This window comes from Rhopalosiphum maidis, chromosome 2 (assembly GCF_003676215.2).
Source record: "Rhopalosiphum maidis isolate BTI-1 chromosome 2, ASM367621v3, whole genome shotgun sequence".
Lineage (NCBI taxonomy): Eukaryota > Metazoa > Arthropoda > Insecta > Hemiptera > Aphididae > Rhopalosiphum > Rhopalosiphum maidis.
Window position 1 is genome coordinate 63,114,262 of NC_040878.1, and position 14,410 is coordinate 63,128,671.

Below are 14,410 nucleotides of genomic sequence, written 5' to 3' on the forward strand. Positions count from 1 at the left end.
AATTGTTCAACAATATTATAATTTATACAACTATATAAATTACTGATTCAATAAAAAAAAAAAAATGTTACGATTAAAAAATTAAATAGATTTACTAAAAACTACTCATCTAAAATACCTAATATATCTTGTAAAACATAGATTTAATTTAAACGTATCAGTTATATATCATTAAGCAATAAAAAAAAATGATAAAAGATGTTTAATATCTGAAAAATAATTATAACAACTATTATAATTCAAGGGTTTAATCAAAATATTTTTCAAGTTCTAGAATCTAGAAAAACTTTTTAAAAAAATACTTCATTAGATATTTGGATCTACTTATTAATAACACTTTATTAGTTATCAAACTAATTAACCAATTTTAATTTCTATAAATAATTTATTACGTATCAGGATTAAAAAATATATAAATATTGTTTATATTAAATAAATTTGTTTAACATTGTAAAGCAAATGAATTAATGAATACATTTTACAATATACATATTATCCAAATCCTAAATATAAAATACAATAACACAGTAGCTAAACGCTAAGACAGTAAAAGAAATAATAAAGAACGAGTTGACGTAGAAAACAAAAAGAAGTTTAAGAGGACTTGACTGGGATATAATCATCATTAATTAAACGGATGTTGATCTTATCCCGGTCAACAGTTGAATCGTATTCAGAACCAGTCCGAACCGAGTGTGTGTTTGTGCAGTAGTAGAATGCGACAAGTTACTGCCTTCCGATTGGATCGGTATAAATTATACAATTGCATGCCTAGTGCCTACCTTTATATGTATTATTACTATACATTTGATATCTATAACGGGATGGACCACTTGACTCCCGGGAAATAAAAAATAAAATAACCGTCGACAAGACCCCAACTTCATAAAATAAAAATAAATGTTAAAAAAAGTATTTAATCAAGAATTTTACATAAAATCAACTAAATGTAAATGTAATTTAACAAGATATTTTTCAACTAATAATACCCTTGAAAATTATTTTTTTTTTTAATATTATGATGACTTATTATTGCAAAACACAATTATCAAATTTAACTTCATTAAACATTCACATCATGAATATTATTAATTTAGTATATATTAGGCTAATATATTTTTATTTTTATCAAAAACTTCCGAACGATATCATATTATAATAGGCATTTAACTATTTAAGATTTAAGTATGTTTTCCAATATCATATTATACTTATATTATACCAAAATACATACAACTAACAAGTCTCGATGTAAAAAAAATCATTAATTTAATAGAACGTATAATTAAATATATACAATATAATCAAAATTATATACTTGTTACTAAGAATAATTCATTTCTGTTTTCAATGTTAGGGTGTATTGAAGGTATCATTATAGGGCGGTTTAAGAGTCATAAAACAGATGGAATTATAAAATATGATTAAATACTTTATCTTTATTTTAACAGTTGAATAATACAACATAAATAATTTTCACAATAACTATTATTTTTAATTTTACTTTGTTAATATTAAAGTTACATATTATAGTATGATACTATAATATATATAGTTAAAATAATTCGGCACTTAAATATGTAAAAACCGCGAATATTATTATTTATTAATCAAAATATATACGTTTTATTTTTAATTTTCCAAAAACTTATAACAATATATATTATGAAATACATCACAAAATCAAATCAATTATAATGATTAATGTTTCAAAATGAAATACCATGAAAAACACTTTAAAAAAATTACTTTTTAATAATAATTATCAAATACAATGATTTCAATTTCAATTTATTTAGTTAAATTTCAAAAAATATGATGGTACTATAAATATAGCAAATAAAACTCAAAAATCATAGTATATATCATAACAAAAATCTTCATTACAAATAATATCAATTATGAGACATAATAAATTGTTAACAAATATTCAAAGCGAATAAATATGTTAGTAATAATGAACACACGGATACCATACATCTTAATATTTACAACAATATATTATATTAGCAAATACTTTATATTATGTGTTGTGAAGATCTTTCTTAATTTCTATTGTACACTCTTGATTTATTTTAGGGACTAGGGACCTATATTTAATTTTTATAAATGTTATGTATAACCAATATATTTTTTATATATACATACTATATTTCTTACATTTTACTATTACTTCTAGGAGAGTTATGTGGATTTTTACATGAAAAAATGTTTTGGTTATTTACCAAACACTTTTACCGGTGGATTTACCAAATTTATGATATAATGATAAATTTTTATTAAAAAATTGATTTATAGTATACTTATTAAATTGTTTTACAATATTATGTAAAGAAGACAATAAAACATCAAATAAAGCAATAGTCTTTAATTCCTTTATTACAAATAATTAATAATTAATAGTTATTGTTTTATTAAAATTTAGAATAACTTATTCATCAAAATAATATATAAAATTGTATACAGTAAATTTATGATGATCATTTCACTACTATAGTATCATCATATCTATTTTAGATTTTATTATAAAAATTTAAATTAAATTATTATATTTGATAATAATTTATATTATGCATTGTGAAGATTTTTAGAATGTAGATCTAAAACTGTAGTTTTGCAATCATTTATGTGAGTATAAGAAAGACTGAATATTAATTGTATTAGTTACGTGTCTATAAATGACTAAATAAATAAAATAATGTACATGGTTTATTGAAATAAACCAAATATAGGTCTGACAATTTAAAAGCTTAGTTAAAAAGTATAAATAGGTTATCATTATGAACATTTTTGTCATTTAACAATAAATAAAAAATTAAATAATTTTTAAAAATTAAATAAATTGGAAATTCAAATTTTGTTTAATTTAGGAAATTACGTTTATTATTGAAAAAAATAAATCTCATACAAATTGGAATGACACAAATTTTATTTTGAGTTTTATGAAATTATTAGACAAGTAAACAGTTACTTAAATATGAATTATAAACAATCAACATTAAATATCAGGTGTATACATATATTGAGCTGCTAATATATTTTAGAACAATAAAAATAAATAAGTACATTAACAAATATCAATAACCAACAGTAATTTTTAAAATTTATTAATTACTATGTATTACTATATTATATGACGGTAGCATATATAATGTTACAAGTGATAGATACCACATTAAGCATATCTATTGCCTTTTTTATTATCTTTATTTATTAATTTAATTTTGAAAATGCAATAATGAAATTAAATTCTGAACTAAATTTTGCCTGTTGTCATTTTTGTCTCTGTGACGACTACGGAGATAATAACACTTAGGGTTTAACTTTAATTTACCATTTTATACCTATTTTAACCGAAATGTATATTTTATCTAACATTTATTATTACAAATCTTTCGTGAAAACGAATTAAAATGCTGTTCCCTTCAATTTCGCAAAAAGCGGTCTTTTACTGCATTTTAATTCTATGAAATATAAATATTAAATTATAAATTATTAATAAACTATCTCTTAAACATTGCCAAAATCAAGTATTTTACTTCTAGAATTGCGACTTCTTATTAAGATAAATTTATAATGCATTTATTTTATTACAATATCTTGCAACTAATACGTTTTAAAAATGTATTCCTTGAATAAATACCAAAAATAGAATAAACTAGTTTAATAGTTAATAAATAACTTTTTCGCGTAATTTGTAAGTGTATTTTGACAAAATACACAATCAAAATGTATATTTTTCAAACCGGTAATGTTCTGAAAACATATTAATTGAGGACTTAATCGCTGTAATTTCGTCTATCGTGCACCGAACCTGTGCAGCTGCAGGCTAATCCAGTCACCATAGACACAAGAAACGCCTGCATTTTTCTCAAATCCGTCCGTGACTCACTACGCCCATAACATTAACTCCAGCGGGGAAACAATCCTACTTGAACATACGTGATTAGATATTATTATTATTATTTTCCCCACGCGAACAATATTCTTTTGTATCTACATTTGAATAACACACACGGGTAAACAAATTTATAAGAATTAATAAGTAGAGCCCCAAAAATTGTGTGGGCAATGAATTCTGTTTAATTGTTGTAATATATAATATTAGCTATTATTATGTAAATGTGGTAGTCCGTTTAAATGTAATGATTTTGACACTATTGTGTACCTCGACGTTTAAACGAAAAAAGTCACCTAGTCACTGGTAACATAGGATGATGTGCTTAGAAGAATTTAGATCTGACAGAACTGAGACAAGCCCTGAATCCCGATAAACTACAGTAAACATGAGTGGAACAATTCAATGCCAGACGATTTTGTTAAGATTTAAAGCATGCCATACAGAAAAACATTGCATGGTTACTAGCATTGAAGTCACAAACCAACAAAAGATATTATAATTGTGCTAAGAAAACATAAGACATTTATCCTAATAATATTTTCTTTTGTATTAATAATATTTAATAAAAAATATATTTAAAAATAAAAATGGAATATAAAAAATATTATAATTTTTGTTCAAAAATTAAATCTGTATAATATTTCACCGAATTGTTGTTTGTAATAAGTTACACTAAGTTAATAAAAAAATGAAATTAACAAATTCAAATAATTTATTGTCATCTAATTTCATAATTAATTTATTTATATTTTACAATATGTTAAATTAATGACTTAAAGATTCAATTTGTGTTAATTAAATAAGTACCTCTTAATATATAATTATTTATAATTCTTTTTATAAGTTATAATTATCATTTGTATACATAGGTAGTTTAAATCTTTAAAAATATATTATAAGTATATAGGTTCTTGAATTTAAAGGAACTTAAAATAAATAACAATATGACATAGATATTCTATGAAATATCGCTTATCTAATAAAAAAAATTTAAAACGATATTCCTAGTAAGTACTAAAATGGTTATTTCGTTAAATGGATATAAAAACTATAAAATAATATAGAATAATATATACAATTTTCTTCAGCTTCTATTAACTGTTTAATGCTTAGGTATTAAAATTTATGATTACCTTTTATTAAATTTAAAAAAAAAGTGTTCTATTTTAAAATCCAGTGGCACTTCAAAGTAAGTTTAAACAAATTTTTTAACACTGACGAATAAATAAAAATTATTGTAAATTGAACTTCCATTAGAATTATTTCATACAAATAAATGAAAACAAATAAACAATAATTAATATAATTAAATTAAGAAATAAATATTAAACCCTTTTGTTTAAGGGTTTAATAAACTATAAGAATACAACAAAAAACACCCAAACACGTAACAATCGTTGCGCATGATCACTTCGCGAACGCTCACTTCGTCGTCACAACACTAACTGACCATTCGCCAGACGCGTTTTCCCGACGAGTTACCGGTTCAAATTTCTTAGTGGTGGCGCGGCAGTACGTTAGGCGACGTTCACAGACAATCATAAGTACAAAAAGGTAACTTTTTAACAAAAGCTCAACATTTTTTTTATTTGTATAAATAGATACTGTATTAATTTCTTAAAACCTTTGCAACTACACTACAAAGTTGAAGTGAATATTAATAATATAAAATTAACGAACATAGACTAGGTGAATGTAGACTATTTTTAAAAGCTATTAAATATCTTAATCATAATTTATAATAATTTTTAAACATTTTGCATTTTAAAAATTGGTTTATCAAAACATAAAAAGTTGTATTTTACTGATGTATTGCAAATAAACTCGTAATTGTTCATAAATTCATATAGGTATATATATTAATAAAATATTTATTAAACTCTCATGGGCCATGTATACAGTTTATTTATATTATAACATACACAATAATAAACAGACGTAATCAAGTTAATTCAGAAAATAAAATTTATTTATTAAACCTAGCTTACTATTTTATGTAAATAAAAAAAATTATTATATTATTATTTTTTAACATATTTTATATAATTATTAATAATATAATATAGTTTCTTTATTAAATTAATTTGAATTGCATTATTATTATGGCTCGGAAGTTGATGACATGTAAATATAAGTTATCACTTATTTTTGATTTAAATACAAATCTAAATAACTAATTTCAATTAAATCTTATCTAAACTCATTTTGCATTTTACGACATTTTATTTAAAATTCAGGTCATTTTTAAAAAATTTTCACTACCTTCTAATCGAAAGAAAAATCACGTACGACTTTTTATTTCATCTAATATTTAAATCAGGGTTTAAATCAAATATATAAAAATTTTAAATTTAAAATCTAATTATTTTTAATTTCAAAACCATATACCTATCTTTCTATTCATGTAACAAAATATTTGTATTTTTTAATTATCGTACCTAACAAATACATATTATAAACAATTTTTATAAAAATAAAAGTATAGGTAGTATTAATTTAGAGGTTCATGATTAGTAAGTTATTGATAAGTATTTTTAAATATAAATCGATGATTTATAATCCACTCCAACCTTGGCACCCTTAATTATTCCTAAAAATAAATTAACCATACTTCATAGAACTTTTCGAACTTTTACAGTACCAAAATATTTTGCACAATCTTAGGTATTTGTAAGCTCAAATTCATAATTTAATAGTAACCCTTGTCCCTCACTTTATTACACTTAAAAATGAAGTCAAAAGAAGTAATCAACAATGACACAAGTAATAAATAATAAGTTTATTAATAAAAATAAAATTAACTCATCTGTACCTACAATAAAAATAAACTCGAGTACAAATTAGTATACAGATTTCTAGCTAAAGCTCACAAATTTGTGAAATGTGTGAATTTTGTAGTACATCATTTACTTGGAGTAAATTAAAAGAGGGCACCAACAAACGCCAAATTCCAAGAATGTAGCATTACAAAATAAATGATGGGATGGTTAAAAAGGGGGGTTTCAACAAATTCCAACAAGTTTCCAACAATGTCCAACAAGTGTATTTGAACATTGTTAGAAGGTTTTTGAACAGTTAAATCATACATGTAATGCTAAGTGTGAAGTTGGCATTACAAAATAAAAGGTGGGATATTCAAAAAAGGGGCTCCGACAAATTCCAACAATGTCCAACAAGTCTATCTAAACATTGTTGGACATATTTTGGAAAGTTCTGCTATTAATGTAATGCCAACTTCACGCCACTTAATTTTATTCTTATGAGCTAATCTTTTTATAATAATTTTAATTTATTTTATATTAGGTAGTATAAGTATTTGTATAGTGCTTTAATATTTATATTTTTTACAATATTTTAACTCGATATTGTTGGTAATCTTGTTTACTAACAAAGTAGAAACGGAATTAAAAAGTTATGTGTAACCAATATTACTATGTTTAAATCGTATTCCAGTGATGGTCGATAGAACTATATTTTATTTTTTCATCGTCGACGGGATCTAACCAGCACTAAGTACTTGAGTTGGAATGGAGGTGAAGTAACTTAATTTTATATAATATTTTATGTAGCCGTTGGCATAATGCACCGCTATGGAGACAAAATAAAATCATGATTCGTGAAAAACATTAATAGGCACTTACGATATCGGCACTGGCCACTGGTCCTCTAACCACATTTGTATATAATATACGCACGACGTGAAAATGCACTTATCAAACTCGCAATATCGAACTTACGTAATTCATAGGTCTTAATGAACTGACTTTTCCAAGCACGTGAAAAATTGGATTTTATTTTGATGTAGATTATCAAGTTAGAGGTGACATCGAACTAAGCTTATCGGCTAGGTTCATCTCATATTCTCATAACTTAAACTAGTATTTGGATTTATTATTTAAAAAAAAAAGTATATAATAGTATTAAGATATGTAATATAATAAAATATTTATATTGTTTTTTTTGTAGTTAGAATATTTTTGCAGTGTCAAGTTATAGTTTAAAAAAAAAAATAATTTTACAATGGAAATTATTGATTCCAATTAAAAAAATTTCAAACTAGGTATATTATGACTATGAGGAGTAACATATATGTTATTAAAAATACTAGGAAAAATATAATTTGTCTTTTTTATCCATGCACTTTTATCCGACAACCCAAAAAAAAAGTCCAATTCTTTTAAAACGGTATTATACATATATGTTTAGTAAGTATCAAAAGATGTTGTGATGGCTTTGGATAGGTATTTTAAGTGTTTCTATAAATGTTGAAATTGTGTTTTTATTTACACGTACCTGGAACACCTGGGTATTTCCACCGTTAAAAGCTAAAAATAATTCGATCGTCGTATTGAAGAATATACACTTACAAATGAATCATGCACTGCACCTAAAAAAATAAATTGTAAGTTCAACATTGACAAAACGCACTTGCTGAGTTCTGACACACGGACGTGGTTAATCGGAAAACCCGAAAAATCGAGACCAGTAGAATGGGCGACGATGACGACGAGCTGACTGCTATTTTGACGTTTTAGTATAATTAGGTAAGAAAAGGTTTTACGCCACAGCGCGCTTAAATGCAGTATCGAAAACCTAATCATTTGTATTTACCAACATACACATTGAAATTTGTTAGTTACATATATTTGATATATTTGATCTATTTAAATAATAAAGTGTTTGAAAAGATAGAACACCTTTAAATTAGTTGATTGAGCTCCGCAGCATGTCAGAGTGAGATCCTATCATTTTTTAAAAACATTTTTAGATAAATTTAAATTCTTTCATCGGATAGTAATAAAAACGCCATCTGTCGCCTCCACTTTTGCTATTTGAAAAAACCATGCAAAATTTCTTACGATGGGCATGTTGTATAAATATTGTAAATAGATGGCACTACTATATACGGTTTTAATTTTTTTTTTATATTTTGAGCAGTGACAATATCTTGGTTCAACAATATTTTAGTTTTAACTGTTTTAAATTATTTTTAAATCTATCAACATGAATTAATTTTTTTAGCATGCACTGTTATCATTAAAAACATAATTTAAAAATTACAAATCAATTTATCAATTAAACAAAAATTAAAAAGTTAATTTATTAGGTAACAATTATACTTAGATAAAAACTTAGGTAAATAGTAAAGTATTTTTTTTTTTTTTTTTTTTTTGATAGTTTATTTAAAATTTTACTGAGTGTATTATTTACAATAAAACAATAAATTTTAATCATATTTTTAAATTTAACTAATATAAATTAGAAATAATCTAAAAAGTTATAATTTATACTTTACGATTACGACATAAATATTTTACATTTGAATTGTTTATTGAATACTTATTTTATTTATACAAATATTTTTTTTTAACCTAAACCACATTTAATAAGTACCTACACCATATATTAGTTACTCTACAGCTCTAGAATTTTTATTTTTATTATAAAAACAAATTGTAAAAATATCAATAATACATAACTGTTTAAGACAGCGTTCGTTGTCACCCAGATCTACTTCAATGATGCCTATTGCCTATATTACCTGAAGGATAGATAAGTGTAAATTTTTTTGAGAACTTCATTTGTTCTTGTTTGTTCTTTATACTTTGTACATTGTATATTTGTATCATAATAACTTAAAGTTTATAATAATGTAAACAATAAAACATACGAGTTTTAAAATAGTCTATATAAATTATAATAAATAGGTAATAAATAAAATCATAGTATAAATCAAGATTCTAAAACAAAATATCCTGGTCAAATTGAATAATAGGTAATGAAAATTACCTTCAATAACAAGTTCTTGTAGACTATTTGATTTTTTCAGGTTTAAACTGCTTCTTTGGTTACAAATACTTCTTTTTATTGAATCTTCGGATGGTAATTCAATTAATACCCCCTTTTGTACAGCTTGGGCAAAAATTTGTCCTGGATTATTACAAGTCTGAAGTGAACATTTATTTATCTTTTATTTAATTTTCATAGCTCCTATTGTACCTTTATTAGCACTATGACAGTGTTCTTCTTCAAATCGTATGATTTTTGTAATTTTCAAATCAGTAATTAATATTGCTGGACATTTCATGGACGATTTTTTGGAACATTTCCATCGGATTATGCTTTGGAATGTCTTTTTTATAGTATAAGTATACCCGTCTAGTGCAATTTTATCATTTCCCTTGTTTGATTTAAGAAGTTCCATGGTTAAACACTTAAACTACACTCGCGTACAAATTATTACGTATAATAGGTATACCTGTATATGGTACTGCCTGTAACTGTCAAACTATAGATTTTGTCAATTAATTGTCATGTACTATCTACAGATAAGATTTGTCAACTTTATTGTATAAATAAAATAACAAATATAATGGAAATATTGTTTTATTTATACTGCAACGGGTGACTTTTTATCCGTTTACTGTATAGCACAGCGTTTCTCAACCTTTTTAGTTTCACTACCCCCAAGAAAAGGTATAAAATATAAAATATTAATGCCTACCGGAGCATGACCCCTCATACTCAAATTTTCCGGTTTAAAAAAAAAAATTTAGTGGAAGTTTATGAAATTTCCGTCAACATTTATTAACAAATTTTAAATTTATTATCCTCATACGTCATACTTAACTAGAGATCAGATTTCAATAAATCTTATTTTTGGAATGTCTTAAACAGTGCTTTACATGCTACAAATGTGTTTCAACTGTTTCAAGTACCCCATGTGGTAACTACGAAATTGTTTTGGAGCATTTTTGCATTTTTAGTGAATTTTATACTTTTTGGGTCATTTTTAACGATTTTAATACATTTTTAAATTTTTTTAAGACTACATTTTTGACCTATTTCTTAAATAATAACTAAACAAATTGACTTCATTGAAATATAAACATAGTACTAAATAGTAGAAATGTGTACAAATAATAATATATAGTTAAGTACAAATTTAATTTGTCAAAATAAAGTTTTTACTCATTTTTTAAACTTATAAACCTATATTGTATATACCTACACAATTTTACATGTTAAATAAATATATATATTTATTTTTTGAAACTTATTATTTATTTATTTCGTTAAAATACAATTTTTGTTCTTTGAAAAATCTAAAATAATTTTAAGTTAATTTATTTTTAAATTCATTTTGGGGAGGGGACATTTTTTAGCCCTTATTGATCATAAACAAATTTTTTGAAAAGGCATTTTTTTTGATACCTAATGTACACCAAACGACACTCACTTGCCCACCTTTTTCATATTACATTGTTATATTAACGGTATTAAAATAAAATAATAATCTACATCTAATTTAGAATTAATATCTTATATTTTTAAAATAAACACATTATATATATAAACAATATTATTATTGTTTGTCACAAAGAATAAAAAAACAGAAATTAACTCTCGAGCAAGGTCAATTATTCTGGCTAATATTTATAATAATATAATATATAATAGGTATATAACATCGGTCGGTGCAAATTTTGCAATATATTCTCAATATGGCTTGATAACAAATCAAAAAACAAATCTGCGAAAAGCACCATAGTGAACATTATTGTGTTGGTTTCATAATAGTAAATAGTATACTAATTAAATATATTATTTAGGCACACAAAACATTTTATAATATAGCCAATATAGGTAACAGCACTAAATACTGATATACTTTATAAGATAATAATATAATATAAGTACCAACATTTTAAACTATATAAGCACATAGATGATATTCATATTTTGTACAATCAAAACGTCTGAGGTTTGATTTAAGAGCTATGGCCAATATAATATAGTCGTGCATTGAAATTCTTAAATATAAATAATCCTTAGAATCCTTAGATACACATTAAGTAACAAAATATTATATTTTATATAAGTATAACAAATAGTATATATAAAACCTTAAAAATAAATTTTTAATATCAGTCTGCAACAGGTACTATTGTACTTGTAGGATGTTCCGTATGTCATTGATACTTCTTGTTGTCATCTATAGCGTCATGGAATAATTGGCCGCAACTAGAAAAATCTGTTACTGTTCTGGGTGCTGTATTCTTACTGTGATTTTGCAAGGACTCCATTTTTTCAGGATACTTTTTCCCGTAATGTAAATAGTCCGCTGTAATGTAACGTGATGATATGATTTTTGGTTTTAAATTTAACAGAGGAATGTTGAAAAAATAAAAAAAAAATGAATAATAATTACACAAATTTATTTCATTTGGCTTGTCGGTCATTTCGTTGTAAATGATTGATGCTTCAGATTTTGGAAGATTGTAGACAAGATTTAACACATACTCAAACATTTCTTTATCAAAATATTCACCATACAACTGCAACAAATTATCAAAAAAATTTAATATTTTTAATATATTTCACGTTACTAATACCGATTCAGTGCGTAACAATTGCATTTAACTCATTTAAGGCACACAAAAATCACACTTCTTTATTTTAATTGTATTCTTACATAAATAATATTTTAGTAAAATGAACATAAAATTGTACCTTAAAAGCCAATACGATCAAATCGTCTTTGGAGGTAGCTTTCTGTAAGATATATTCAGCCAACAAATACTTTTTAAAATCTATGGTCGACAAGTGTTCATTCTAAAAAAAATAAGCATGATGTTTTGTATAATATTAAATAATGAAAATACAACAACCAAAAACAAGTGACTAAACTTTTTAATCGCTAATACTGCCTTCTTACTAAAAATGACAGAGTTATGACTTTATGAGAAATAACAAGTGCAAGGACATGATTAGCTAATAGCTAGTTTAGCTCCCTATATAAATACATTATTTAATGCCTTTATACTTAATTGATCCAAATGATACAACCAATAGTTAAGATATGGCTAATACCTACTTATTTTTTTATAACTTCATCATGTTTTGAAATAATTGGCAATGATCAGGTAAATTATAAATATAACTAAACGATTGCAGAGTACATGGTCATATTTTTAAAACATTAAAATTAAAATGTATAATCACTTTTTAATTTTATTGTTCATTTTTTAGTATGTTTAAAATTAGTTACTTAAGGTTCTAATGAGAAAAATCATTATTTATTTATTTATAATTTACAGTCTAAGCCCTATAAATAAAGATAATATAATATACAAATTATAATAAAATAACAATAATAATAACAATTTTATTATAAAATTAAATTTGGTATATTTGTACGATTCCAAAGATTTGATTCGTATGTATTATGTTGTTAATATAATCGATTTCAAAATAAATGTTAACATTTGGAACTAATCATTCCGAAAATGTTAAAATCATTCGATTTGGCGCGAAAATGGTACCATAAATAAAAGTTTATCGTGCCTTTTATAGATCGTTACAGACATTACCTCTAGATGCATTTTAAAGAGGCTGATGAGTGAACCATCCTCGGCAGTGACGTTTAAATTGTTAGCGAACTCTGCCAAATCTACCGGCTGAGACTCTCGATTCTGAAACGACAGCATGTTCTTGACTAGAGCCGAATCTTCGATCTTAATTCGCGTCAATCTGTAAACGGTAGAAATACAACAGATAAGACAAATATTTATTAACAAGTGACGTTGTAAGAAACATCACACGACCGGGATGTTGTAAAGATATTGTTTTATTATTAGCGCGATGACAGCAGCAATCGCTGTGGGATGTGCCAGATTATGTTATTATTATTAGGTACTACGCATACTAAGACAAAACCGTACCTATGGGGGGGGGGGGGTTGAACCTCCTCTCCGAAATTTTTTCGTGTTATATTATGTGGTAGTAAAATAACTATTTCAATCTCTGTTTCAATCAAAACACAATTTTTTTAACTTAACCCCTCCCCCTCCCCTGAAATTAATTTCTAGTTACGGCCTTGTACTAAGACGAAAGTTTTTAATATAGCTAGTATATTATTATATAGTTTCACGCCACAAAATTTATTATCGTGTGATAATAATCCGTAGTGTAATATCTTCCGACATCGATAATAAATAATAATAACCATATATTACTATAATATTATTTGTAATATATAACTATATTATGTTATAACAACTATCGATCTGCACTAATATAATATACTCTCACCCTAGTCGACTTCTAAGTCTTTCGACAGTGATCAAATTCGAGGTCATCGGCAGACCCAATTGACCGGCTTTTACAGCCACTCTACAGTCGTCGTATGTGTAGTCTGCAGTTGGAACAGCCAATGCCCTTAAACAATATAAACAAAACGATCAGTGGAGATGATTCCAAAAATAAATTTGTATGGAAATACTTTAACGACATAATATAATACATTAGTCTATACCAAAATTAATATAATCATCGCATATAACAACTAACAAAATACCCAAAGTTGTAAATAGTATTTCAATTTTTGAGAGGGAGACTTGAGTTAAATCCCATATAAGATCATACAGAAGTAATTACGACTTATGACAAATGTTTTCTTATACCACTCTGATTAAGATCACAAAATTTTATATTAGTACAAGTTTT

At 24.9% G+C, this 14,410-nt stretch overlaps 2 protein-coding genes across 4 annotated transcripts in view; both read right to left on the reverse strand.

Moving 5' to 3' along the window:
• LOC113551592 (protein prickle-like) overlaps nucleotides 1–5,042 on the reverse strand; it is a 169,200-nt gene extending 164,158 nt beyond the window's left edge. Inside the window, exon 1 of the mRNA XM_026953921.1 lies at nucleotides 5,035–5,042. The gene's annotated coding sequence lies outside the window, so the exon portion shown is untranslated. The remainder of the gene's footprint in view (nucleotides 1–5,034) is intronic.
• A 6,177-nt stretch (nucleotides 5,043–11,219) lies between these two features.
• LOC113552822 (lysophosphatidylcholine acyltransferase) overlaps nucleotides 11,220–14,410 on the reverse strand; it is a 28,366-nt gene continuing 25,175 nt past the window's right edge. For all 3 annotated transcript variants that reach the window (XM_026955768.1, XM_026955767.1, XM_026955770.1), the window contains exons 8-12: nucleotides 13,997–14,122; nucleotides 13,276–13,435; nucleotides 12,416–12,517; nucleotides 12,114–12,240; nucleotides 11,220–12,026 (exon numbers count right to left, since the gene is read on the reverse strand). In XM_026955768.1, the coding sequence (XP_026811569.1) occupies nucleotides 11,875–12,026; nucleotides 12,114–12,240; nucleotides 12,416–12,517; nucleotides 13,276–13,435; nucleotides 13,997–14,122 (667 nt within the window). In that variant the 3' untranslated portion in view covers nucleotides 11,220–11,874. The remainder of the gene's footprint in view (nucleotides 12,027–12,113; nucleotides 12,241–12,415; nucleotides 12,518–13,275; nucleotides 13,436–13,996; nucleotides 14,123–14,410) is intronic.